Genomic DNA, 27,222 nt, shown 5'->3' with positions numbered 1-27,222 from the left:
AGTAAATTTTACAATTGTAGGTTTAACCTATTTCATGGAAACTCTAAAATATATTAGCACACATATTTGTCTTATATATTACAAGGAAGATAGGATAATTAACACAATAAGATCCAAGTACAAAACAAAATGTAATGCAATATATATTTTGTTTGATTTTGGTTTTGGGTCACACCCAGCTGGGCTCAGGTTTTATTTCTGACAATGTACTCAGGAATCACTCCTGGTGGTGCTCAGGGAAACATATGGGATGCTGGGGACCAAACCTGGGCTAGCCATGTGCAAGACAAGCATCCTATGTGCTGTGCTATTGCTTCAGTCCCCTAATGCAGTATATTTTAGATGCTAGAGTTGAAAACTTGTTACATAAATGAGAATAAGTGGTATACTATATTGTGTTAAATGATTTAAATTTATTTTAGATTTATTTACATAGGTTAAAATCATATAGTAATCAATCATCACTGACTTTTATGGATTTATTTTATGATAGTTTCATTTGCTATTTCTTTTTGTTGGAACAAGTAATGTAAAATAAATTTTTTATATAGAGATCCTGTGGACATTGGTGGTGGGATTCGTTTTGGAACATTGTATGCCTAAAACAACTCGTAAATCATGGTGTCAATAAAAATTAAAAGAAAGAGTAGTTATCATATTTTTAATTGGATAAGGCCGTGCTTGAACTTCCTTCACATATAAGTTTTTTCTTTTTTATCCCCTGAAGTAGATCAGTCTCTGAGTTTCTGCTTTATTCCAGAGGGTGGTTGTTTGAATCAACAAATATATTTTGGTATACTGGAATCACTCCACTTTTGTTGGTGGCATGTTCATAGAAATGCTCAGAAGAGGTTCTGAGAAATAAATTGACAGGCAAACATCCTACCCAAATCCTAAAGACACAGCTCTCTTTCTCCTTAAGGTCGGAAATGTGAAAGAACAAAAAAAGAAAACGATGCTCTTTGAAAATTTAGTGTCGGTGTCCAATATTTAAATCATGTCACAAGCTCAAACATGAAAGCTTTGTATCTCACAGTGAATCAATAAAAAGGAGGGAAAAGAATAATAATAAAATAATAAAATAAAATTAATATTCTGAAATTAAAAAAAGTAATGTGGAGTTCATGCCCAATTCAACCATCTTAATCAATGGCTGAATAAATAGCAGTACTTCTATATTTAAAAAAATCATGTCACAAGAATCAAAGTTTGTAATCCCAATATAAATTCTTTCAAGTTTATCAAAGAAAGAAAACATATACATAAAATCTTAGAATAAGTTTTTATTATTTTTTGGGGGGGGCGGGGAGGTTGTATCTGGAGGCACTTAGGACTTACTCCTGGGTCTGTGCTTAGGGATTGCTCCTGGTAGTACTCAGGGAAAATGCTACTTTTGAGGTTAAAGAAAATGGAGAATTTATTAACTTGGAAATAACTTCAACTCTAGTACTGAATTATCCAACTTAAATATTTATAGTTCTAGGGCCAGAGTAGGGCTTGAGCAATAGCACAGTGGGTAGGGTGTTTGCCTTGCACACAGACGACCAGGGTTTGATTCCTCCGTCCCTCTTGGAGAGCCTGACAAGCTACTGAGAGTATCCTGCCCACACGGCAGAGCCTGGCAAGCTCCCCATGCGTATTTGATATGCCAAAAACAGCAACAATTCTCACAATGGAGACATTACTGGTGCCTGCTTGAGCAAATTGATGAACAATAGGAGGACAGTGCTACAGTGCTAGAGGGCCAGAGTGGTAGTACAGTAGGTAGGGCATTTTCCTAGCATGTAGCTGACCTGGGTTTGATCTCTGGAGTCCTATATGGTCCCCCAAGCATCACAAAGAGTAACTATTGAGTGCAGAGCCAAGAGTAAACCCTGAGCATCACAAGGTGTGGCCCCAAAACAAAACAAAGAAAAAAATCATAGTTAATTTTTTGGAAAATAAAATAATGCTTTGTATATATGTTCAATCATTCAATATTTAAGATAATAACAGTGTTATGCATTATATAGCACACATTGCATATTTTTAGCTTTAGCTTGCAGTGAAAATATTAAATTTACTTTTACTAGAAATTATAAACTATAAAACCATAAATGTTCTGTGGAATTTTCAGCCGTATTTTAAATTTAAATGAATTTCCTGTATACCAGTATGATTTATGTTTTAAAGAACTCTTTTGTAAAGTGAAAAGGACCTACAGTAATAAAAGTGAAAATATTTTCCAATTCAGCAAGAAGATTCTGGACAACTGCCCTGTAAACATCAGTTTTATATTTCAGGCAAGAAATGATTCACATTCTGTACTAGTTCACTAAATAGGTTTTTCTGAGAAATAATCCCATAATGTACCATACACTTAGCTTTAAAGTAACCAAAAATATCTTCCAATGTTTTTCAGAACCTGAAGAGTCATTAATCCGATTTGATTAAGCAAAATTAGGTCAAAAGTATGTATATATTTTCCAGAGTTATTTCAGAATTATCAAAAGTATATTTCAACTAGCCCTAAGTCAGGTTCATCTTACAATTTCTATAAAAATTTCTTTAATTACTTAAGCCACTTTAGTAATTTCTAACAGTGAAGAATCATTCACAAGTGGGTAGAATTCCATTATAATGACATATAATGAAATTCTAACATTCATGCCCTTTCAGCATTTTTTCCTATTTTCTGACCATAGGCTGGAACAAAATGGCTTTGCTGATATGGCCACTAAGAAATAGGTTGAACCGGATATCAAGTGTGTCAGTCAGAAGTAGTTACCTTATACAGTCTCTCAGTCAGAAGTAGTTGCCCTATTTAGTGAAGCCATTTTGGGGGTCAGATATTTAAATTCCCTACTCATCCATTTAAAAAATATTTGATTAGGTTGAATAAAAGAATATTTTTTACAGAAGCTGAAGGTATAGCCAGTGTTTTTAATATTTCTGACCATAGGTGATCAGACAAATAGTGATTGCCCAGGGAATTTCAGATATGAGACATGAACATGGTTCTTTTCCCACAAACAACATTTTTATGATTAAAAACTATCTCAAGAACTTGTAGAGCAAATTTCTTTCCTAACCATAACACCCATGCTTGGTTAGTCTACACAGAGGCAGTTAGTTACTTGATGGTAAAAATAGTTGAAGAACAGGGGTCATCTGTGATTCATTTTGAATACATCTGTCTCTATATTAGAAAAAACAAGACTTCTCCAATATAAACTGGCTATTGCTTAAGAATATTCTATGGACTAGGAAATGTATTGATTAAAACAGAACTTCTATCTGTAAAACATACTAAGAATTTAGAATAGTTTTTCTGAAATAAATAGTAGATTGACACAAGTCAGTGTAGGGCATTTGGAAGTACTATTCTTTTAATTTTCTAATCTCATTCTTTCATTGCTTTAAAATGCAATCCAGGGACCGAAGTGATAGAACAGCGGGTAGGGTGTTTGCCTTGCACGCAGCCGACCCAGGTTCGATTCCCGGCATCCCATATGGTCCCCCAAGCACTGCCAGGAGTAATTCCTGAGTGCATAAGCCAGGAGTAACTCCTGAGCATTGCTGGATGTGACCCAAAAAAGAAAAAAAAATAAATAAAATGCAATCCAGAGGCTGAGAGAGAGAGTACAGAGGGCAAAGCACTTGCCTTGTACATGGCTGATCGGGGTTCAGTCCCCAGCTTCTCATATTGTCCCCTGCACACAGCCAGGAGTAATTCCTGAGTGCAGAGCCAGGAGTAAACATTAAGCATTGCTGGCCCCAGAACAAACAAACAAACAAACAAACAAAATGCAATCCATTTGAACAGTTATTAAGAGCTGAATTTTTCATCCCCAATAATATTTAGGACTAAAATTTTCATTTTAATCTATCACAAGGTTTCACAAAACATTGGCTACTTTCTATATGTATGATACACTGTAATGTTTTTAATTGTATATCATTTTTTAAAATGTTGAACTTGAACCACTAAATTGATTTCACAATCCATTAATAGGATATGACCTTCACTTAGAAAAACATTGACTTAGGTTCAACCAATGAGAAACTGAAGAATGAGGAAGCAGGGCTGCTTACATTCTTAAGGAAAGTGACTGGAAGTAATTTTTATAATTTTGTCCAAGTTAATAATTGATATATAAATTATCTGTCACTGTCACTGTACTCCCGTTGTTCATCAATTTGCTTGAGACTTTTTAATTTTTTTCATGTCTTTATTGCTGATTCCCCTCCACCCCCACTGACATAGCCATTTTATTTGGTCAGGCTCTTGAATTTAATGCTGGTTTTGTGGGCAGTATTTGTTTGAAATTATTAGGTGAAATATCATCTTCAATCAACAGGACTAATGAAAATTAGACCAAGACTGCCATGGGGTGAAAAGGCAGCTGAAAGCTAAAGAAGAACTACAAACAGGTTAACTTTATTAATATAAACCAAGATTTAGTAAAAAAATCTTACTATTTTTTGTTTTGGACCAAACTTCATTGCGCCAATCTCCCAATATTAAAGGCTGTTAACTGGTCATTAACCAGTCACATACAGTCAAGAAACTGCCTCAGAGCATAAGACAACAAGCAATCTATTTGCTTCTCTGTATTCTTTAAAACTGTTAAACACACACGTATAAAATGGACAATGCGTATATAATACAAAACAAATGTTTTCAGAGGTAGGACAATAATTTACAATTGTAATGGTATCCAGTAGGATTTTACACCAAGAGAATTCAATAACCAAAAGAATTTCATAAAAAATACCTGATTCTTCAGTAAATGACAGAAATAATAAAAGTAAATTCTGCATAGACTATATCTTAAACTTTTAACTTTATGATTTATTTTTAATTCTTCTTAAATAGCAAAATACCCAAAAAAAGAATTAAAGAGTTCCATGAAAAAAAAAACTAACAATAACAAAGTATAAGGACAAAAAGTTTGAGGTATTGGCAAGGTATATTTAATTACCAAGAAGTAAATGTATTTCTTCACATCAAAATCAATCCATTAAAAAATTTAATTCTCATTCCACTTTTTCATTAAAAATGCCATGGCATCAATGGGAGGAATTTTTTTAGTGAAGCAAAATGATTTTTATTGAAAGAAATTTTGAGAGAGAGAAGTGAGGGACAAGAGTAGTACATGTTCAAGAGAGAACACAGGCTTCTCCAGAGGGGAAAAGTCCTGAAAGCACTGATTTTAAATAAAGTAAATCTCACAGATGCTATTATGCTGTAGAAAGACTTTCTTGTCCATCAAGGAATCGACTTGTACTTATCTAAACTATACTACAATGTAATGTTCTCAGTAGGTACAGCTTTAGTTACAGTTGAATAGAGTTCCTGGAAACCCCATTAACTGTTCCACTATTTACTCTACACCAACAATGGCAGCTGGTACACTTATGGCCGGTGAGCATGCCTCCTTCCTCCTTCTTCCACTACATATGACCAGAAGGCCTTTCTCCCTTTGGTCTAATTTTTCACAGTACATGTCAAATTTTTATTTAACTTCTTGATGTCTTATCATGTACTATGGATTTTACTTTTTAGTTAAAACTGTATTTTCAGGGCCAGAGAAAGATAATAAAGGGGATAAAGGCACATGTCTAGCACTCAAGCAACCTGGGTTGGATCCCTGGCACTGCATATGGCCCTCTGCTTCCTGCCAGGGATAATTCCTGAACACAGAACCAGGAGTTTAGCCCTGAGCTTTATCAATTGTGGTCCAACATCCCCCCCCCCCCCCCCAACCCTCTCCCAGGGTATTTTCAAAGAAAGAAGACCACAAACATCTCAAAAATAAATTACAAGTATGTCATACAAGTCAGCTAGGTAGCTCACTTGAGACTAAGCATTGCCTGCTGATCCTATTTTTATCAACAATACAATAAAAAATAATCCCCACAAATATAGTTAATTCAGGATCCTAATTCCCATTTCCAGAATTAGAATAGTCACAATACCTGCAGCTCCAAACACTCCAATTTTCTAGTTTCACCAAAGTTGACACACCTGCTGAGCTAGAAAGTTCCACCTTAGCTTTTTGATATTTGATTAAAAACAAAAACAAAAACAAAACACCCTTTTTTTCACTTAAGCGAACAAAATCAATGGCACAGTACTGAGCTTCTGCTCGGCAGCGCAGAGCAGTGGGGTTGCTACAGCAACTCCTGTACACTGACCATAGACGGTCTGTTTAAGAAGGAAACAGTCTGCTCCACCCCCCCCCCCACCCCCCCAGGAGTCAAAGGCTAGGAGAGTTGCAATCTGCGAGCAGTCACATTTTTACCTCAGTAGCTGTGATGGAACAATAAGGGACCTTTATTGTCTCCCCATAATAAATGTCGTTCCAAGAACCCCAAACCACATTGCTATGTAGGGTAAGCCTGAACATTTATTGAGTCTTTACTCAGTGCTAACCCTTCTGCTGGGGGCTTTGGCATGTTATTTTATTTACTCCTCACAACAACCCCATGAAGTAAGTGGTACTGTAAGTGGTACTATATATATAGTTCACACTTTACAGATAAGAAGCTTTAGAAAGTTATTCTATTGTCCAAGGAACTAGATGGCAGAGTCAGAATTTGATTCTGATTCTGAGGTTTTTTAATTATTATTATTATTACTAATAAACTGACTTTAAAAGCAAGTTTTCAATTTTTTTATTTTGAGGTTGGTGGGGGTAGGAGGCCTTGGGGACACTCCCAGAGATACTCAGCCAACAAGGGTGGACAGTTCAATGCTGGTAATATGATGTCACTGGGCTCAGATGTACTGGGTGACCAACTACTGGTGTTCAGGAGCCATAAGGTGCTAATGACTGAACTGGGGTCCTTGTGCATCTAAGGTGTGACCCCTGATGCCTAAGTTATGTCCTGGGACTGCCAATTTTCAATCCTTTTGTTGTTGTTGCTGCTTGGGCTACCACCATTGATGTTTAGGGCTTAATCTTGGCTCTGCACTCAGGGATCGCTCCTGGCAATGCTCAGGGTACCATATGGAATACAGGCATTGAACCTAGGTTGGCTATGTGCAAGACAAGTACCCTCCCCATTGTATTATCACTCTGGTCCAATTTTCAATTCTTAACTGAAAAGTTCAAGCATTTCTAAATTGATTTCAATTCTATTTTTTAATATTTTTTCACAAGCAACAATTTATTATTGATAATTCAGCTACCTTTCTAAGTGCATAGAAAACAAAGACAGACAGGACCGCTTGAAGGTCTTGGTGAGTTTTTGTTGAGTAGAAACTCCACATCTCATCTTCTAGTGGAGTGAAGACAAAGTGGAGGGCTGGAAAGATAACTCAACAGGCTGGAGTGCATGCTTTGCATGCAGGAGGCCTAGGTTTGAAGCTCAGCACTGCATGGTCCCTGCAGCACTGCTAAGAGCAACCTCTTGGAATGTTTAAGGAGCTCAAAGAAACAATGGAACAGACCACCAGATTTCATCCCTGGCACTGTATGATTTCCCTGAGTACTACTGGGAGTGGCCCTAAGCACAGAGCTGGGAGTAGCCTGAGTACTGCTAGAGTATGTGCCCTCTACCCCCAATTTTTTTCCTTATAACTTCCTCAAGTCCTGCCCTAAGAATTCTTTCATATCTACAGCTTGAACATTCCCCTAATTGTGGATTCAGGAAATTCAGTAAGAATATAAAGAAACAAAGAGATTACACAACCCCAAATGAAAATAAATTCAGACATAATCAATATAATCAACTGAGGCAGCTAAGGGTGGGGGAGAGAGGCAGAGAGGGAAGGGGCAGTGGGAGGAAAGTGGAAGGATTTTACAACCACTGGTGAAAGGATTGGTGTCGTATCTCTGCAACTACACACAATGACTTCAACACCACTGTAACTATGGCATTGCAAATAAAAAGAGGTGGGGGATTGGAGAGATGGTACAATGGATAAGGCACTTACTTTGCATACTGCTGACCCCAATTTGACCCGACTCTGTATATGGTCTCCTGAGCACTGAAAGGACTGACCTCTGTGCATGGGTGTGCTCCCCCAACCCTCCTCAAACCAACGAATGTGGCTCACAATTTAAAACCATTTAATTCCTTTTGGAGAGGGGTCCACATGGCTGCATGGCACCCCCTAGAACATTTTTAAAAATTGTTTGGGCTTCTCCTGATGCTGAGTGGCCAATAGAGCTACATCTAGAGGTGCTTGGGGAAGTCAGGTGCAGCAGTGATCAAACTCAAGGCCTTATGCATGCTAGGGCTATATTCCTGGTTCCATACATTGCTTTGTTTTTTTGTTTGGCCCACACCCAACTGTTCTCAGGGCTTGCTCCTAGCTCTGTGCTTAGAGAACACTTCTCCTCTCCCCCGCCCTCCACACACAGACACACACACCTGATGATGGCTTGGGAGACCATGAGTGGTGCCAGGGATTGAACCCAGGTCAGTTGTATGTAAGGTTAGAAGCCTACCTGCTGTACTATCTCTTTGGCCCCTATATATTTGTTTTTAAAGTTACAAGTCTGCTAAATAAAAAAGTGAAATGGTACTTGTACTCTAATTTTACTCAATCATCAATCCAGTATACATTCAGAGTTTTAGTTTAAAATATCTGTAAAGTGAACAATGATCCTAAAGTATGAGATTAGGCATTTTAAGTCAATAAGAAAAACAAAAATGCAATCATTTATTATTTGGAACTCTAAGGAGATAATTAGGCATTAATTTTAAAATACTACAACTTAGCACTTTATAAAAGCTAAAAACATAATTCAAAATTTCATAAAGGTATATTAAATTAAGTCAAAGTATCAGAGACTGAAAGAATTTCAAGATTGGCAGCATTCATTTAAGGTGACAGCTTTGTGAATGTTTTACTGTTCCCACATGATATCATCTCTTCTTAATTTCATTTGAAGATTTTGGACTCGTACTGGATGAGAGTTCTTCTGAGGAGAGTTAGTTAATGAGCATTTTCTAGGGTTAAATTTAATGTTCTTTGATCCTTTAGGGTTATTATCTTCTTGTTGAGTATCAGAAGTTGTAATCATCATTGAATTCTGAACTTTTTGCTGTAGTTTATGGACCTGGTGAGGACCAAAAAAAAAAAATCAACATTTTAGTTGATTAGGCTACACTAAAATGTATACTAAAGTGAATATATATAGAAATATATACATATATTATATCGCTTAATTTGTTAGATTTTACTTATTCAACACCTCTCATAAGCTTAACACTGCACTGGTTAGGTAGAAATATAATGAATAAAATAATCCTTGCAGTAAAGGAATTTATTAGTGAAATAAAAGCATATATTTAACAACTAGAGAGTAAGTCAGGCCAGGATAACTTTGAGTTGAACCAAAAAAAAAAAGTATTTGAGAAGGTCAAAGTAGGGCCTGATCACTGTGAGAAAAGAAAAGTGAGCTATGAGTAAAAATTTGGAACAGGAGAAAAAAGGACCTATCAGGCAGTATTTTACATCTGTCTACATAAACACACTCTTAAGTATGAAAAGTAAAAAGTCAAGAGAGTAATTCTGTATTATTGAAGAATATCTGATAATAGCTGGATAAGCAGAATTAAAACAAAACTTATCAGTTACTAATTTAAAAATTAGCAAAATAACTAGTGTTCTATTTTCTGAAAATTTTTTTATTATTTTATTTGCAACAATAAATGCTCAACATTTATACTGGTATAATTATTATAAAATTAGAAATAATATTTCCCAAGATATAAATTTTGTACAGGGTGACTAAGTTTTAAAAATATGACTCTACAACAATTTCTTTCAAGTTTTTTCTAAATGATTCTAAGAGTGTGTCTAAGATATACAATCTTAACCCTAACATAATTATATCAGAAAATTTACTCTATTGTTAAAAATCAATAAAATGAAAATGTCTCGGGCTAGAGGGAATACAGCTGGTAAGGTACTTGCCTTGCATATGCTTGACCCGGGTTCAACTCCCAGCATCACATATAGTCCCCTGAACACTGCCAGGGTAAATCCCTGAGTGCAGGACAGATCCCTGAGAGCAGAGCCCTGAGCACATCTAGGTGTGGCCCAAAATTTGAAAAAAAAAAAAAAAAAGACAGTATTTGCTTTGTAAGTTTCGTAGTTTTATTTTCTTTATTTTTCATAGTAGAATAAGGGTTGCAAAAACACTTCATCCTTTATTAATTTCTTACAAAAGTGGTAGTTTAATTATGAGGTTATGATATCATCAACCTAGAGTTATGCACCAATGGGATGCTGATTTTTCCCTACGCAGAAGGCTTTATGATGGAACTTGAGGGTTCCTGGAAAGACTTCCTCTGCTTTCTGCTCCCAGTATGCAATATTGGTAATAATTCAACCCATGAAGTCATTATCTGGGATTAAAATATTATTATATCCCATGATTCTTTTGTTAAAATATTAATAAAACTGCTAAATCTGTTTTTGCTATCAACAATTCACATGCAAATGTAGAATCTCCTCCCACCCTACTCTATGCCTCTACATATACAGGTCTCTGGGGGACAGAATAGATTGGCTTGTTCTTGGAAAGTGATGATAATGATTTTGGGATTAGGGTTGCTTGAGATGCCAGGTTTATGATGTATGAATATTATGAATTAGTGGACCCTTAACATATGGGACATCATCAAAACATTAGAGAAGGAAAAAGGGAAAAGAAAAAAATACTAAAAGGCAACTTTGGAGGAATAAAAAGGCAAATTTAGGACATGGCTATCATTTTACATTGCGATTTCTGGGAAAGCCAGTTCATATATTACTGAACTTTCTTGCTCCTGTTTTAAAATATCTTTGAGAGTGATGTAGAAGACTATGTAATTCCAATGGGACAGATGGCTCTAGTAATACACTTAAGTGACTTTTATCTATAAACTGTTTACTAACCTACTAACGGCACATACAAACTTCAAACTTGGAAGGTCAGACAGAAATCTAACACTAAATTTAGATATATTTGTATTAAAATTTGAATAAAGCGTTCTTACACTCTTTTGATGCTTCATCAATTTGGAAATCTGTTCTCCTTTAATTTCCATTTTCTTAACTAAATATTCCAGTTTACCTCCAATGTCTTCACAGACTGAAGGGTTTTTAGTTTCCTTCATTTGTTTCCATAGTTCTTGATGCTCCCTAAGGAAAAAGAAAATGTCCAGCACTTTGACGGCTTATGGTATCTCTCTGTGCAACAATTAAGGAATATTTTGTTCAATCATAAATCTTAGCCAGAATTAAATATTAATTTTCAAAGACAGTATCTTTATCTAGGGCCATCCATTTAGATGTATAGTAGCTATTAACAGCTTCTTATGATTTGAGATTAACAGACCTAGAAATATCTTAGTCTCTTAAACAGTCCTAATTCTTGCTGTTCCTTGCTAAATGTTAAATATTTCAATGTCTTTAGTTAAAGGCCTAAAAGGATACTCTTTACTTTTAACTTCAAAATTCTTGATGTAGGCTCATTGAAAAAATTTCAGCTGTATAAATATTTATCTCAGACGGGCCACCCCAGGGGGGAAAGGGTGCCATCCCACCGCCTGCTCCCCATTGGCAGCTCGGTGGCCGCCATCTTCCAGAGGTCATTGGACAGTCAGGTTTGGGCCCGCAATGACGAGACACACAGGGCCTCACTGAATGGGGGTGGAGCCAGCCCTTTCCTCCCCGCCCCAATGAGACCCTGATTCGCCGCCCACAAATGGCCTCTCTGGCTCCTGATCAAGTTGCTTAACGATCATGATCCAAGAGACTCAGGAATAAATCTCGGAACTCAGCAGGTTTTGGCAGAAATCCCTCCAGATTTAATTGTTAAAATTTCGGAATTTCAAAATCACGCGGTCACTACTGTGGGTAAAATCCCAAATAATAATGGTGGGTCTGGTGTCAAAATATTGAATGTAATCAAATAGAGAGAGAGTAATGTGGAAATCATTCACCCCACAGGTAGGGGAAGGATGTGGGATGGAGGTATTTGGGGTTTTTGGTAGTGGAGAATGGGCACCTGTGAAGGTATGGGTGTTTCATTGTATGACTGAGACTTAAACTCGAAAACTTTTTAACTGCTCTCACGGTGATTCAATAAATAAAATTATAAAAAATGGGAAAAAAAAAGTTTTTACCTGAGAAATCTGTGGGGTTGGGCACAACCTACCCAGCTGTTACTGAAACTAGTTATACCTTCCATAGAGGTGTTAGTTCAAACAGCTGATCAACCAAATCACATATTTTCTGTTGAGTGCCTTTTTAAACTTTAGGCATAAAATATGCATCCAGCAAAAAATCTTACATAGAAACTTTAAAACTTGAATTGCAGAGACTGGCCAGAGCCTCAAATGAGCTATGTTATTCTGACTTGTCTGACAAAATAGTTTGTTTAAATAAAAGACAAAAAGTAAATGATAAAAATAAAAGAAATTTTCTCGTAAGACTTTGTGAATTTTAATAAATGCGACCAGTCTCTACTGGAATGACAGCAACAATTGTTGCATAACAATTATTAATTAATTAATCTAGGAATACTTAAGTTTCTTAGACTGGGAAATCAATATAGAGTAGAAAACATACAGAGTGCCAATAAGCTCAATTAAAATCATGACAAATATGTATATGAAAGCAAATCTAGGGGCCGGAGCGGTAACTCTCGGGGCTGAAGTGTATTTGTCACATGCAGGAGGTTTGTGTTTGATCCACCTCATGGTTCACTGGGCTCCACCAAGAGTAATCCCTAAGCTCTGAGCTGGGAATAGTCCTTGAGTATTGCGTGGTGTGGCTTATGGGCTTCCTTCACCAAAAGAAAGGAAGCCTACTGTCTAAGGCCTATAAGAATTGATAAGGCAAAAAAGGAAAAAAAGGTACAGGAGGTAAGGTGCTTGCCTTGCATGAAGCTGACCTGGATCAAATCCCCAGCATTGTATGCAATGCCCTGAGCACAGCCAGGGGTCATTCCTGATGACAAGGTGTGGCCCAAAACCAAAAAACAAAACAAACAAACAAAAAAAAAAAACCCAAAATTGTTCAGTGATACTGTTGACATTGTTCTTCAAATTAAAGAAAAAAAGAAATCTAAAATTTTCACTGTTTATTATTATAAAAAATAGAAATACTCACATACTCATTTGGTTCAGCTCATCTTGCATTGCCTTCAAAAGTTCAGACAAGTTGTCACAAATGGAAGTAAATTTTTCTGAGTCAGAAGGTGCAGACGTACATTGGGAAGCTGTCCGGGTAGATTTGTAAAAGTGCTTGGCCTCATTCACAGCAGTGGGTGCAGGGAGGCTATGTGTACGTGGGCGATAATGCTGACTATTCTGCAGGAGGTTTTGTACACCCGCATTCACAGAGTGCAGGTTTGCACAGGCATACTTCAGGAGGGAAAAAATAGGTGAGAATAATTTCAAATAACCGGTGACATTTACAATATAGTAAGATTTACTAAAAACAAGTATTTTCAAAAATACTTCCCTCTTACCTTCTCAGACACAAAAGACTGTGGTCCAGATGTGGAATAAGTTTGCTGAGGTGGTGCTCTCTTTAAACATTTAGTTTTCTATTAGCAAGGGAAAAGATGAACAAAAATTATTTAAATACATTTATTATATAAAGTCATCTCAAAAATAAACTATAAAATAATCCAATTAGAAAACAGGCAATGCAAGGACAGAGATTTTATTGAGGACACATAGATGACAAGTAAACACATGAATGGATATGTGACATCATTGGATTTTAGAAAAATGCACCTATCAAAATGGTCAAAGTAAAAAGTAGCAACATTGCCAAATGTTAGCAAGACTGTCAGAAACTGGAACACTCATACACTGTTGGCAGGAATACAAAATAAAACAACCACTTTGGAAAATAGCTGGGCAATTTCTTGTAAAATTAAATACATACTAATCTATGCACAAATGTTTTTAATAGCTTTATTTGTAGCAGCCCCAAACTGGAAACAACTTAAATCTTTCTTCAGTAGGTAAATTGTTAAACTGATATGTCCATGATATGGAATACTACACAAAATTTTTTAAAACTGTGTTAATACATGCAACAAGTTGGGTAGATTATAAAGAAATCTGGCTGAAGGGGGAATTAAAAGTTATTTTCAAATGGCTATATATTATATGATTCTACTAATATAATTTTGGGTCAATGAGCCAGAAAGAGAACTCAATAGGCAATGCAAGCTTTGCATGTAGATACCCTGATTCAAATCCAGGCACCACATGGTTTCCCCCAAACACTGCCAGGAGCTACCTCCCAAGCATTGAGTCAGTAGACCTAGGGCACTGTTAGGTGTGACCCAAAAATCTAATCAAAGAGAATAAAGCAAAACTGATAAACACACAAATATAAAACTGATGGAAAATAAATAAACTCTGTGCTGTAACAGTCTTAAAATGTTTATTTAAATACTACATTATAACTGGAACAAAGGCAGAACTGCAGACCAATGGAACAGGGTTGAATACACTGACATCTCCCCTCAATCATATGATCATCTAATCTTTGATAAAGGTGCAAGTAATGTGAAGTGAAGTAAGGAATGCCTCTTTAACAAATTGTGCTGGCATCACTGGACGGCTACATGCAAAAAAATGGGCTCAGAACTCTGCCTAATACCATGTACAAAAGTAAGATCAAAATGGATTAGACCTCAACATCAGATCAGAAACCATAAGGTATATTGAAGACAAAGTTGGCAAAACCCTCCATGACATTGAAGCTAATGGTATCTTCAAAGATGCCACGCCACTGTCTGAGCAAGTGAAAACAGAGATAGATAAATGGGACTATCTTAAACTAAGAAGCTTCTGCACCTCCAAAGAAACAGTGACCAAAATACAAAGACAGTCTACAGAATGGGAAAGGATATTCGCCGAATACACATCTGACAAGGGGTTGATATCCAGGATATACAAAATACTGGTTAAACTCCACAAGAAGAAAACATCCAACCTCATCCAAAAATGGGGCAATGAAATGAACAGAAACTTTCTCAAAGAAGAAATCCGAATGGCAAAAAAGCACATGAGAAAAATGCTCTACATCATTAATCATCAGGGAGATGCAGATCAAAACCACAATGAGATACCATCTCACACCTCAGAGACTGGCCCACATTCAAAAGAACAAAAGCAACCGATGCTGGCGCGGATGTGGCGAGAAAGGGACACTCCTTTACTGTTGGTGGGAATGTCGACTGGTTCAGCCCTTCTGGAAAACAGTATGGACGATTCTCAAAAAATTAGAAATTGAGCTCCCATTTGACCCAGCAATACCACTCCTGGGAATATATCCCAGAGAGGCAAAAATGTATAGTCGAAGTGACATCTGCACTTGTTTGTTCATTGCAGCACTCTTTACAATAGCCAGAAACTGGAAGAAACCTGAATGCCCAAGAACAGATGACTGGTTAAAGAAACTTTGGTACATCTACACAATGGAGTACTATGTAGCTGTTAGAAAAGATGAAGTCATAAAATTTACATACAAGTGGTACAACATGGAAAGTATCATGCTAAGCGAAATGAGCCAGAAAGAGAGGGATAGACATAGAAAGATTGCATTCATCTGGGGGACATAAAGTAACAAAATATGAGATTAATACCCAAGAATAGCTGAGATCAGCACCAGGAGGATTACTCCATAGCTTAGTGGCCAGTTGGGCATTCTAGAGGAAAGGGCAGCTCAGATAGAGAAGGGAACACCAAATAAAGGGTGTTTGGAGGATCCTCCCAGGAGGGGAGATGCATATCGAAAGTGGACTATGGACTGAACATGTTTGCCACTCAATGCCTCTTTTGCAGACCACAACACCCAAAAGGAGAGAGAGAACACAGGGGATTGCCTTGCCACAGAGGCAGGGGGGGATGGGGGGATGGGGGTGGGGGGGATATTATCCATGGTGGTGGAAAATGGGCACTGGTGGAGGGATGGGTATCTGATCATTGTATAATCAAACCCAAGCACAAAAAATTGTAAATCTACAACTGTACCTCATGGTGTTTCACTAATAAAAAAAATTTTTAAAAAATAATAAAAAAATACTACATTATATAATGTAAGATGTAAGATATCACCTTTGGGGGAATTTGTTGAAAAATCATGGAACCTCCCTGTATATTTTCCCCTAATTTCCTGTGAATTTATATTTATTTAAAAACAGCAGATGAAAAAGTAAACAAAAAAGATGTTTATGCTATAGATATTAATAACTGCTGATTGGAAAATAAACTGTTGGACATTCTCTTATAAAGTTAAGAATGCATGACTTACAGTTCAGAATATTACAGAAAAAACCCTATATATATATATATATGCACCATGATATATACACAAGAATTTTCACAACAATGCTGTTTCCAATAGCAAAAACCAAGAATTAAACCCAATGTTCACTGAAAGGATAAGCAGTGTGGCATTTCTTTAGAGTAGAAACCTATAGCATTAAAAGACAGTGAATTTCAGATATATACATCAACTGAATCAACTCATAAACTGAAATGCTGAGTAGAAAACTGTAAGTTGTGACTTAGGGGGTAGGTAGTTCTGGCAATGTGATGAATGAATGAGGACACTGAGCTCTGCTTGCTTCCCCCACATGCTCCTTCCTTCCCCTCTCCTCCCCTCCACCCCCAACAGACAGACACAGACACACACAGACTCACACATACACACACACACATACACACACACACACACATTTACCATTTCACTTGTTAATCAAGTAAAATATAAGCCCCGAGCAAAGGTCCTGATGGCTGGAGAAACAGTGCCCTTAAAGCAAGGGGTGGCAGGAGACTTCTGAGAAGGCAGGAACAATTATAAGTAAGATTTTCCCAGGTGCCTCTAGGACATTGTGCTTTGTGAAAAGATGTGCTGGGACTTGGGAGTCTTGACCGTGCAAAAGAGAGCCTTCCTCCACAATAGGGGGACACTCGAAGTAGCACTATGAATCTGTGTGCAGTGGAAGTAGGTAGATAGTCAGAAGAATGCTAGTTAGCAAGCAAACAGCACATGTGCTAGGACTGAGTGGGGAGAGATCCTGTATCTCTGCTGCTAAAGCTTAGGGAGCTGAGGTCATTCATGTGTTTACTCCCAACTTTATAATAATGTTTATAATTTTATAGCCTTTTACTATTAATCTCTTGAAATTATTTTTGGACATGGTAAGATATAAACATTAAAATGGTAAATAAGTACGCATCAATGAGAGTAAAATATTGACATACCTTTGATGATTTCCTCTTTCCCTTGGAGCAATTTGGATTTGATACTGAAGACATTAAAATTCTGTTGACTTCAAGTCCAGTTTGAAGCTGTAACAGTAGGGGTGGGGCGGGGGTGAAAAAAACTTTAAGTGACTTTCCTTGGGGCTAGAAAGATGGTACAGTGGGTACTATGGGCAAGGTGCTTGCCTGGCATGCAACGGACCTGGGTTTGAGCCTTGGCACCCCAAAGAGCCAACCTGGGGCCCTGCTAGGAGTGATCCCCAAGTACTGAGTAAAGAGTGAGCTCTGAACACTGCCAGGTGTGGACTCACCACTCCACTAAATAAATAAATAAATAAATAATTTACCAACCTTCTTTAAAAACTAGTAGTAAAGTGGGTCAGGTGCTTGCCTGGTAGGTGACTCCAGAATGGAGTGTACTACAGCTATTTTTTAAAATACATGAGCAAAGAAGCAAAAATGACCAAAAAAGTAACTAAAGAAAGACAAAACCAAAAATCCAAAATTCAAACTCAGGTCCCCAGAATGTGGTGCTCGTACTTTTACACTCCTTTCCACAGAAAAGAAATACTCCAAATATTCCCTATAGTTAGCACCTGATGAAAATTAATAGTAAGGTAAAAAGGGAGCTGGAGAGATAATACGGTGGGTAAAGATGCTTAAGGCCTTACAGCACCCCCATTCTTGCCCCGCCAGCACCACCACACATGGTCACCTAAGCACTGAGTAAAGAGTTAGGAACTCTGAGTCCTAAAACAAAAACAAAAAGACAAAACACAAACCTCAAAAAAAAAAAAAAGAAAATCAACTCAAAACAAAACCTATTATAACAAGAAATCAGATGGTCTCAGTTTAAAAAGATAAAAATTATTTTTGAGAAAGAAAGAAAATACAATTTTTATGTGAATAAAAGTCACTAAAGTCTATTTACAATTACAATAATGTTCTGCTTATAAGGGAATTGATTATTTAATATATACCATTAAGCCAAAAATCTATACAAGGAGATATTTTAAGTGTGTGAGTGTGTGTGTGTGTGTGTGTGTGTGTGTGTGTGTGTGTGAGAGAGAGAGAGAGAGAGAATTACCAAAGACCTCTTGGTAATAAAGTTAAGTCCAGGAATATATTAGCTGACTTATTATATTGTGTTATACTATATTATACACTATATTACATATCATTACATGTATTATAGCAAAAAAGAGACAAAACTAACAATATAAGAAGCATATTATAGGCTTAAGTTAATTAAAATAAAGTGTAAGAAAAACACATGGGGTTTACTGTGATAGATAATACAGTGCTTTATTTACCTCAGCAGCTTTGTCTTGAATTAGCTTACGGAGATGTCCTTCTTCTGTAAGCTTTTCCTCTAAATATTTAATCTTGTCCTCCAAAGTAATTTAAAAAACAGGATTACATTAAACACTAAACCAAATATCCTTTGTTCCTTTTCCAAATAGAGTCCTTAGGGTATTGATTCTTTTTCCTTGGGCCACACCTGGTGATGCTCAGGAGGAGATACTCCCAGATGTGCTCTGGGGACCATTAAGTGCCAGGCCTCTAACTGGGGCCTGTTTCTCTATCCAGACAGGTGGCATCAAGAGTCTTGATTCTTAATAGTTTGGAAAATTAAGGCAAAAAAATTAAGAAAATGGGATGGCTAAAGATGCTAAGATGCAATTCTATATAAGATGAAAAAAGGGGAAAAAATCCCAGGAGACCATATTTGGTACCAGAAATTAAACCAGATATTGTCTGCAGGACGAGAACAGTGCAGTCTTCTGACCCCGCGCCTGGCTGTTCCTCGCCGGGGCCCCTTGGAGGGGAGCAGGTTGAGCTTTCCTCCCCGCCCCGACCAGGGCTCCGGCAGCCGAAGACCTCCAGGACCAGCCACCACCATGCTGAGACCACTCTCCGCACACATGAAGGTACTGGCAGAGGGACAAAGCCACGTGGGTTCCAGGGCCGAGATCTCCAAGCCTACTCGGATTGAAGTCGAGCATCCTCCACCCAGATCCTCCAAATTCCAGTAGGCGGGGGCCACACCCACCAACTGGCCCCCTGGCGCCTTGTAATCCCATCAGCGGCCAAGACTCTGAGACTATAAAAACCAGCTCCTGGAACCGCGCGGCCGCATTTGCGGCTGCGTGACATCTTATTATGACATCTCATTCCTACTTTGACATTCCTCATTCCCACACGGCAGAGTCTGGCAAACTCCCCGTGGCATACCCAATATGCCAAATACCAGTAACAATGTTGGGTCTCATTCTCCTAAAGAGCCTTGAATATAATCTCAGGTCTAGGATGAAGGAGACGTTACTGGGGACCTGCTCGAGGCAATCGACGAATAACAGGATAATCTGTGATCTGTGATTGCCTGCAGGCAAGGCAATAACCCCTGTACTTCTCTCTCTGCACCCACATACGGTCTCTATTAACTTCCAGCAACAAAACCATAATGATAAAATGCTTGGGAGTATTTTTTTTCTTTCTTTTCTTTCTTTTTAAAATTTCTTTTTATTGAATCACCGTGAGATAATGTTTGGGAGTATCAAAGGTCTAGGAGGTCAAACAATTATCGTCCTGGTTATGAGTGTTCCATTCAAAACATAGCCAAATCACAATAAATGTATATTACATGCTTATGATAAGGGCACAGTTGTAGGAAGAATAGGAAAGAAATATTAAAAAAACAAGACAAGAGCCATTGTTACATAACAATTTATAATGTTCTTGGGGGGAAAAGAGCAACATATAAAATGGTAAAATAACAAAATAATGAATATAAACTGACTGGGACCATGGATATATTATATTTATACTTATACATATCAATATTTTATCTTATATTGATGGTATGGATTAGAATAAAAGGATAGTACTATATCAAAGGGCGAGCTTTCTGAGTGTTAGAGGACTCAAGAAGTGTTTTATAAAGAAGCAGGTTTTCGAGAAAGTCCTATAAAATGAATAGAATTAAGGTGGACAGAGAGAGGGCATTTCAGGACAAATTCTAGAAGAGGCTTATCTGAACTGCAAGGATGAAATATAGTCCTTTCAATATTCTTTTGGTAAACTACCTGACAAATGAAAATATTCTGCCCTCTCAGAAGCCAAAATTACAATTTCACACCCCAAAACAAGCTCCTTCATGCCATGACAGGCTACATTAACTTCCCATGTCTATAGGCAAGAATGTCGGCCCGACTAAAAGTTATAAATGAAGTTTTATAAATCTGAGATTGACTGCACATCCACATACAGTGCCAATTATGCTAACACTAAAGACTTATTCTTGGCATTATCACTTCAAAGACAAAAGTAGAAGCTTACCTCTGCAGTTTTCTGAGTAGTTGTAAGTTTAAAGCATTCTTTTTCTAAGATATCCAGCTTTTCAAGTTTTGCTTGCAGCTTCAATTGATCTTGTTCTTTTTCCCTTTGAAGATGGGCCTGGAAAGGATAAAAACAAAACCTGAATTTAACAAATGATGCCAATGGCTCAAGAGTAATATACTTTCTAAGAATTAAAAGCACAATCATAATTTGCCATGTAAAACATGTATATACATGTCATCCTATAGTGGCTTACAAGAAAGGAAAAAAATACTTTAAAAAAGCATATAAGTTGAATAAAAAGCAGATATAATATCAAAAAAATATGAGCTACATTATTATCACTGAAACAAAGACTTTTCTATGAATCTTGGTATTTTTGCTTGGTATTTACTAAGAAATGACCTATTTTCACTAAGAAATTACTTGGTAGTTCTACATTTTTAAGAAAATGCCAGCAACAGAACCTGTATGGCTGATTCTAATTGTAAATATTTACTTTTGCTCTAACTAGAGAAGCAGCTATCGGGAATGGTACAAATAGAGAACATGGAGAAAAGAAAAGTTACATACACATATATGCACATCTGTGTACTATTTCATAAAGGTATTTACATCCACACTAATACACAGTGATAATAATAGGGGTAGTTAAAGGGGGTAGTGGGTGTGTGAAAACTCTCTATATTATCTGTTCAATTTTTTTTCTTCCTCCACTTTTCCATTTCTTCATCTCTCTGCTGTTGTTGTGATGATCAGGAATCACACATAAGCTTGGCTTTGGTCCTAGCATATTTTTTAGTTGTGTTCACCAGATGTCACTCAGCACGTTGTGGAGTCTGCATACTTGCATAGGGAGGGTCACATCCCAACCTATTCTAAGAGCATTCACTGTATCACTGTCATCCCGTTGTTCATCGATTTGGTCGAGTGGGCATCAATATAACGTTTCCATTCGTCCTTGATACGTGCTAGTGTAGCCCGATGGCATGTTGGGGGTTCTTTCAGGGTCAGGGGAATGAGGACCATCATTGTTACTGTTTCTGGCATATCGAGTATGCTACGGGTAGCTTGCCAAACTCTGCCATGTGAGTGGGATACTCTCTATAGCTTGCTGGGCTCTCCGAGAGTGATAGGGGCTTTTGGGGCAGCCTCTAATCACCTTTACAGGTGTTCCCAGTCAGGCATTTATGCAGGCAGCATACTCTCAGTAGCCTAAGAGCATTAAGGACATAAAATTCTTATAAACTTCACTAAAGATATGCAAGACTCCTCATTATAAACTATAAACCACATAAGGAGAAAGTAATGAAGAACGACCTAAATAGAGAAATATCACATTCATGAATAAAAGATTCAGTACTTTCAAGATATCAAAATTTCCCCCAAATATTGATATAAAAATATTCCAATAAAAACCACAGCAGGGGGGCTGGTAAGACTGTACAGGAGTTAAGGCATGGTGCCAAACTGGGTTTAATCCCTGGCACCACATCACATATGGTCCCTGAACACAGCCAGGAGTGGCCTCTGAGCACAAGCCAGAAGTAAGGCCTGAGCACAGCTGGGTGTGGTCCAAAAACCAAACCAAACAAACAAAAATCCTCAGCAGATTTATTTGTAAAGAATGTCATCCTGGTCACAAAATTTATATAAAAATACAAAAATTTATATAGCTATATAATAATCACAGTAAAGGTAAAGGTAAAGGTCCTCCCGTTGTTCGTCGATTTGCTCAAGCGGGCCCAGTAACGTCTCCGTTGGAGACTTTGTTGTTACTGTGTTTGGCATATCAAATACGTCACGGGGAGCTTGCCAGGCTCTGCCGTACGGGCGAGATACTCTCGGTAGCTTGCCGGGCTCTCCGAGAGGGGCGGAGGAATTGAACTTGGGTCAGCCATGTTGGCTGCATGCAAGGCAAACGCCCTACTGCTCATTTCAAAAAGAATAAAGTTGAAAGAGTCACGTCACCAGATCTCAAGACTTTTTTTATAGCATGATTTCTGGCATAAGGATAGACCAATAGGGGCTAAAAGAGAGTATAAAGGCTAAGGTACTGGACTTCTACACAGCTAACACTGGTCAAATTAAGAAGTTGCTGTACCTCAAAGGAAATGAAGACAAGAATACAAAGACAGCCCACAGACTGGAGGAAGTTATTTGCCCACCACTCATCAATACATAGTTATTTTCCCCCTGAATGTAATCTTTCTGTTGGGAGATTCTTCTAAGATTTTATTCATTTTTAATTATTTTATAATAGGACTTAGGGTGTAGATTTTTAATTTTTCTTTTGGCTTGGTTTTATGTATTTTTGAATTATGGTATACATCTAAAAAATACTTATAGAGCGGCTGGAGTAAAAGTACTTGTCTTGGATGTGGTTGACCTGGGTTCAATCCCCAGCATCTCAAAGAGTCCCTTAGCACTGCCATGAGTGATCCCTGAGTGAAGAGCCAGAAGTAAGTTCTGAACACCACTGGGTGTGACCCTTAAACCAAAACTATATATTTCTAGAAAAATTTCAATCATTATCTCTTCAAAGGTATTCACTTTCTCATCTCTCTTTTTGAAACTTAATTTACACATCGGGCTGGAGCCATAACAAAGTGGTAGGGTGTTTGCCTTGCATGCAGCCAACATGGCCGACCCGAGTTCGATTCCTCCGCCCCTCTCAGAGAGCCCGGCAAGCTACCGAGAGTATCTCGCCTACATGACAGAGCCTGGCAGGCTACCCGTGATGTATTCGATATGCCAAACACAGTAACAACAAAGTCTCCAATGGAGACGTTACTGGGCCCGCTTGAGCAAATCGATGAACAACGGGAGGACAGTGACGGTGAATTTACACATCAGCTTGATCTCACTCTAACTTATGCCTCTGATATCTTTTTTCTTTAGTGGGGTTGGGGGAGGGGGAACACCTGGCATCCTCAGGGCTTAGTTCTGAGCTCAAGGATCACTCCTGGCAAGGCTCAGGGGACCACATGGGATGCCAGGGAAGGAACCCGAGTTACCTGCTATACTATTGCTCCTGCTTCCTATTGATCTATTTTTTTGAGTTTATTACCATTTCACTTCTTCATTGATATGGATTGTTGTACCTCCAATATTACAAAGTATCTTTTCTAATCTGCTTTTAGTCCCATCCACTGAGTTCTAAATTTCATTATTATATTTTCAAGTTCTGTATTTTCATTTGGCTCTTTCTCTGATCTGCACTGACACTTTGTTGTCCAAGGCTCTCAGAAAAATTTAAATCTTGTCTTTTTATCTCCTTGAGTATAGCAAAATAACTATTTTTAAAGTCTGTTTTTGTTAGAGCTAGCACTAGCCAGACTAACCTTGTAACAGTGATTACATGTCTGCTATGCATACTATTTCTTAAAGGATCAGATCCTATAGCATGGTTAACTTTGGTTAAAAATTTCTCACTATGTTGAAGAAATGTTTATAGAAATAAATAAACATTAGCAATCCAGGATTACATTAATCCAGCTCCAGGGACTATGATTTTTTTGTTCACTCTGAGAGTCTAATAGCAGAGTGTTCGTATAGGTTTTGTTCCCTGTTCTCTCTTAAAGGGCATTCCAGAGCACAGCAGAGATGTATCAGGATCCTATTATTAGATCCAACTTTAATTTCCTTAGGTCCATAAGGAAGAGAATCAAAACCACTATATAGCCTCTCTATCAAATTCTTTGGAATTACACAGCATGAGTTTTCATTACTTTGTCAATTCTCCAAAGTCTTTGCATATTTTTCTCTCTCTCTTACTCTCTATATTCCAATTTTAAATTGGTGGTTTTTTCATCACTTTGCTAATACTCAAATGTTTGTTTATTGTGTTAATTTTCTTTTCTTTTCTTTTCTTTTTAATGTAGGAATACTGCTATTATTCAGTCTCTAGCTTAGCTGATTGAATTGGGCATGAACTCCACCTTACTTTTTTTTTTTTTTATAATTTTATCTATTGAATCACCGTGAAAGCAGTTACAAAGCTTTCAGGTTTAAGTCTCGGTCATACAATGAAACACCCGTACCTTCACCAGTGCCCATTCTCCACCACCAAAACCCCCAGTATACCCCCGTCCCACACCCTCCCCCTACCTCTGGAGCAGATGATTTCCACATTACTCTCTCTACTTTGATTCCATTCAATATTTTGACACCAGACCCACCATTATTATTTGGGATTTTACCCCCAACACTCAGATCTGCTGAAAAGGCAACAGTAGACAATTTGTTTTCTATTGCTAATTATAAATAACATATTGTGTCGTGTGGCTGCAGTAGTGGCTGTGAGATTTTGGAATTCTGAAGTTTTAACAATTAAATCTGGAGGGATTTCTGCCAAAACCTGCTGGGTTCTGAGATTTGTTCCTAAGTCTCTTGGATCATGGCTGTTAAGCAGCTTGATCAGGAGCCAGAAAGGCCGTTCATGGGTGGCGACTCGGGGTCTTGTTGGGATGAGGAGGAAAGGGCCAGCTCCACCCACATCCCGAGAGTCCTGCGTGTCTCATCACTGCAGGCCCAAGCCTGACTGTCCAGTGGCATCTGGAGGATGACGTACAACAAGCCGCCAAGGGGGAGTTGGTGGAGGGACAGCACCCTTTCCCCCCTGGGGTGGCCTGGTGACAGTAACCTACTGCGGGGTCTGGATACATTTCTGCCAAAAGCCGCTGGGTTTTGAGATTTGTTTCTGAGTCTCTGGCCGTTAAGCAGCGTGAGAGGCAGAGAGCCAGAGAGGCCGTTCGTTGGCAGCGACTCGGGGTCTTGTTGGGGTGGGGAGGAAAGCGCTGGCCTCCCTCCTCCCCCCGCCCCACTTCTCGTGAGGCCCTGCGTGTCTCATCACTGCGGGCCCAAACCTGACTGTCCAGTGGCCTCTGGAGGATGACGGCCGCCGAGCCGCCAGGGGGAACAGGCCAAGGCACGAAACCTGTTCCCACCTGGGGTGGCCTGGCACTGGTAACCTACTGCAGGGACCAGACACATTTCTGCCAAAAACCGTTGGGTTTCGAGATTTGTTTCTGAGTATCTGGGACCATGGCCATTAAGCAGTTCGATCAGGAACCAAAGAGGCCATGCCTCCAAGTATATAGCTGAGCCGGAGGTGGTTTGTGGGTGTGTTTCCCACATACCTAACTTTTACTTTCTTGGTAAACTTTGCCCCCAAGTTTTTGGGGTCTGGCCAAAGGCACAGCAGCAATTTTGAGGTATCTGCATCATCTGCTGATGCACTCGCCTCACAGGTAGAGACTGACCTGCTGGCGGCACCATACCCCCAGTATATTGTGTTAATTTTCAAGTATAGTTTTTTCTATTTCCTTCCATCCTTCATTTCCCTCTTGCTTTCATCTTTTGTCCATACATCCCTGTTTTCCTCTAAAGAAAAGTAATGATCAAGTGACTGAGTCTGCATTATCTTAACTGGATATCTCCAGTACATAGCTATATAACTTATTTAAGATTAGGAAAATTTTCCCATCTTAAAATACTCTTCAAAACATATTCCTTACAGTAAATATGCCCACCTGTTGTTCTAGGATCATATTTTTCTCTCGCTCGACATTAAGAACCATTCTCTTCGTATATTCTAGTTGCTTCTCTAGAAGAATACAACGAGACTGGGCTGAGCTTAATTGTACACTTATATCTATGAGAAAAGGAAAAATGATAAATCAATTTATTGATTACCACATAGATCAAGGATTTGATTATCAGAACAAATGCATTATGTGAATTCAACTTAGAACTGAAAGTTCAAGACTTTTTAGTTCTAAGTATTGACTCTCCTAGAATTATGAATATACATTTTTGTATATATATCATAAATTGTATATAACTGGTTTAATCTCTTGTCCCCTAAAGACCCAGAGAGTATATATCTGAAGGGAGAAGATATTGATAACTTGTACAATGACACAAATTTTGGCAGGGCCAGGAATGTAGCTCAGTAGTAGAGCACTTGCCTTGCATGTGTTAGATCCTGTTCAATTCCTGGCACCAGAAACAAACAAAACAGTAAAAGTCCTGAATGGTCCTGGGAAATGAAGCTATTTATAAATGGAGGACTGGAAGTCTCTTTCCTATAGGATATACAAATCAAAACAACAGTGAGATATCATTTCACACCAGTGAGAGTGGCATATATCAACAAGACTAGAAACAACTGGTGTTGGTGTTTTTGTGGTGAAAAGGAAGCCTCTTGCACTGTTGGTAGGAATGTCATTTAGTTCAACCACTATGGAAAAAGTATGTAGAGATCTCAACAATGTAAGAATAGAACTCCATATGACTTAGGGAGTCTACTTCTTGGCATCTACCCCCAAAACACAAAAACATTAACTTGAAAAGATATATGCACACCTATGTTCATTGCAGTGCTAAACACAATAGTCAGAACATGGAAACCACTCAAATATCTAACAACAAATGAATGAATAAAGAAGTTGTGGTATGTACACAAAATTAACTAATATGCAGATATAAGAACAATAAAATCTTGCAGTTTGCTACAATCTGAAGAGAACTGGAAGTCATTATGTTAAGAAGAACAAATTTTAGGTTAGCTTATTCATCTGTGATAGAGAACAAAAACAAGAAAATAAAATTAATGGTGACAACAGCAAGCAGTGGGGATAAGGGGGGAAGGAA

The 27,222-nt window shown here is 38.0% G+C and overlaps 1 protein-coding gene across 5 annotated transcripts in view; it reads right to left on the bottom strand.

The window, feature by feature from the left end:
• Window positions 1–8,604: 8,604 nt before the first annotated feature.
• The window catches only part of CEP57L1 (centrosomal protein 57 like 1), a 68,083-nt gene continuing 49,465 nt past the window's right edge, over window positions 8,605–27,222 (bottom strand). For all 5 annotated transcript variants that reach the window (XM_056125441.1, XM_056125443.1, XM_056125442.1 and 2 more), the window contains 8 exons: window positions 26,100–26,221; window positions 20,566–20,682; window positions 18,540–18,617; window positions 17,227–17,313; window positions 13,464–13,541; window positions 13,103–13,356; window positions 10,984–11,128; window positions 8,605–9,056 (listed from right to left, as the gene is read on the bottom strand). In XM_056125441.1, coding sequence (XP_055981416.1) covers window positions 8,844–9,056; window positions 10,984–11,128; window positions 13,103–13,356; window positions 13,464–13,541; window positions 17,227–17,313; window positions 18,540–18,617; window positions 20,566–20,682; window positions 26,100–26,221 — 1,094 coding nt within the window. In that variant the 3' untranslated portion in view covers window positions 8,605–8,843. The remainder of the gene's footprint in view (window positions 9,057–10,983; window positions 11,129–13,102; window positions 13,357–13,463; window positions 13,542–17,226; window positions 17,314–18,539; window positions 18,618–20,565; window positions 20,683–26,099; window positions 26,222–27,222) is intronic.

The sequence above is a fragment of the Sorex fumeus genome, unplaced genomic scaffold, assembly GCF_029834395.1.
Source record: "Sorex fumeus unplaced genomic scaffold, SorFum_2.1 ptg000054l, whole genome shotgun sequence".
NCBI classification, from domain to species: Eukaryota; Metazoa; Chordata; class Mammalia; order Eulipotyphla; family Soricidae; genus Sorex; species Sorex fumeus.
Note: the sequence above shows the minus strand (reverse complement) of the source record. Positions and strands in the feature narration are given on the sequence as shown.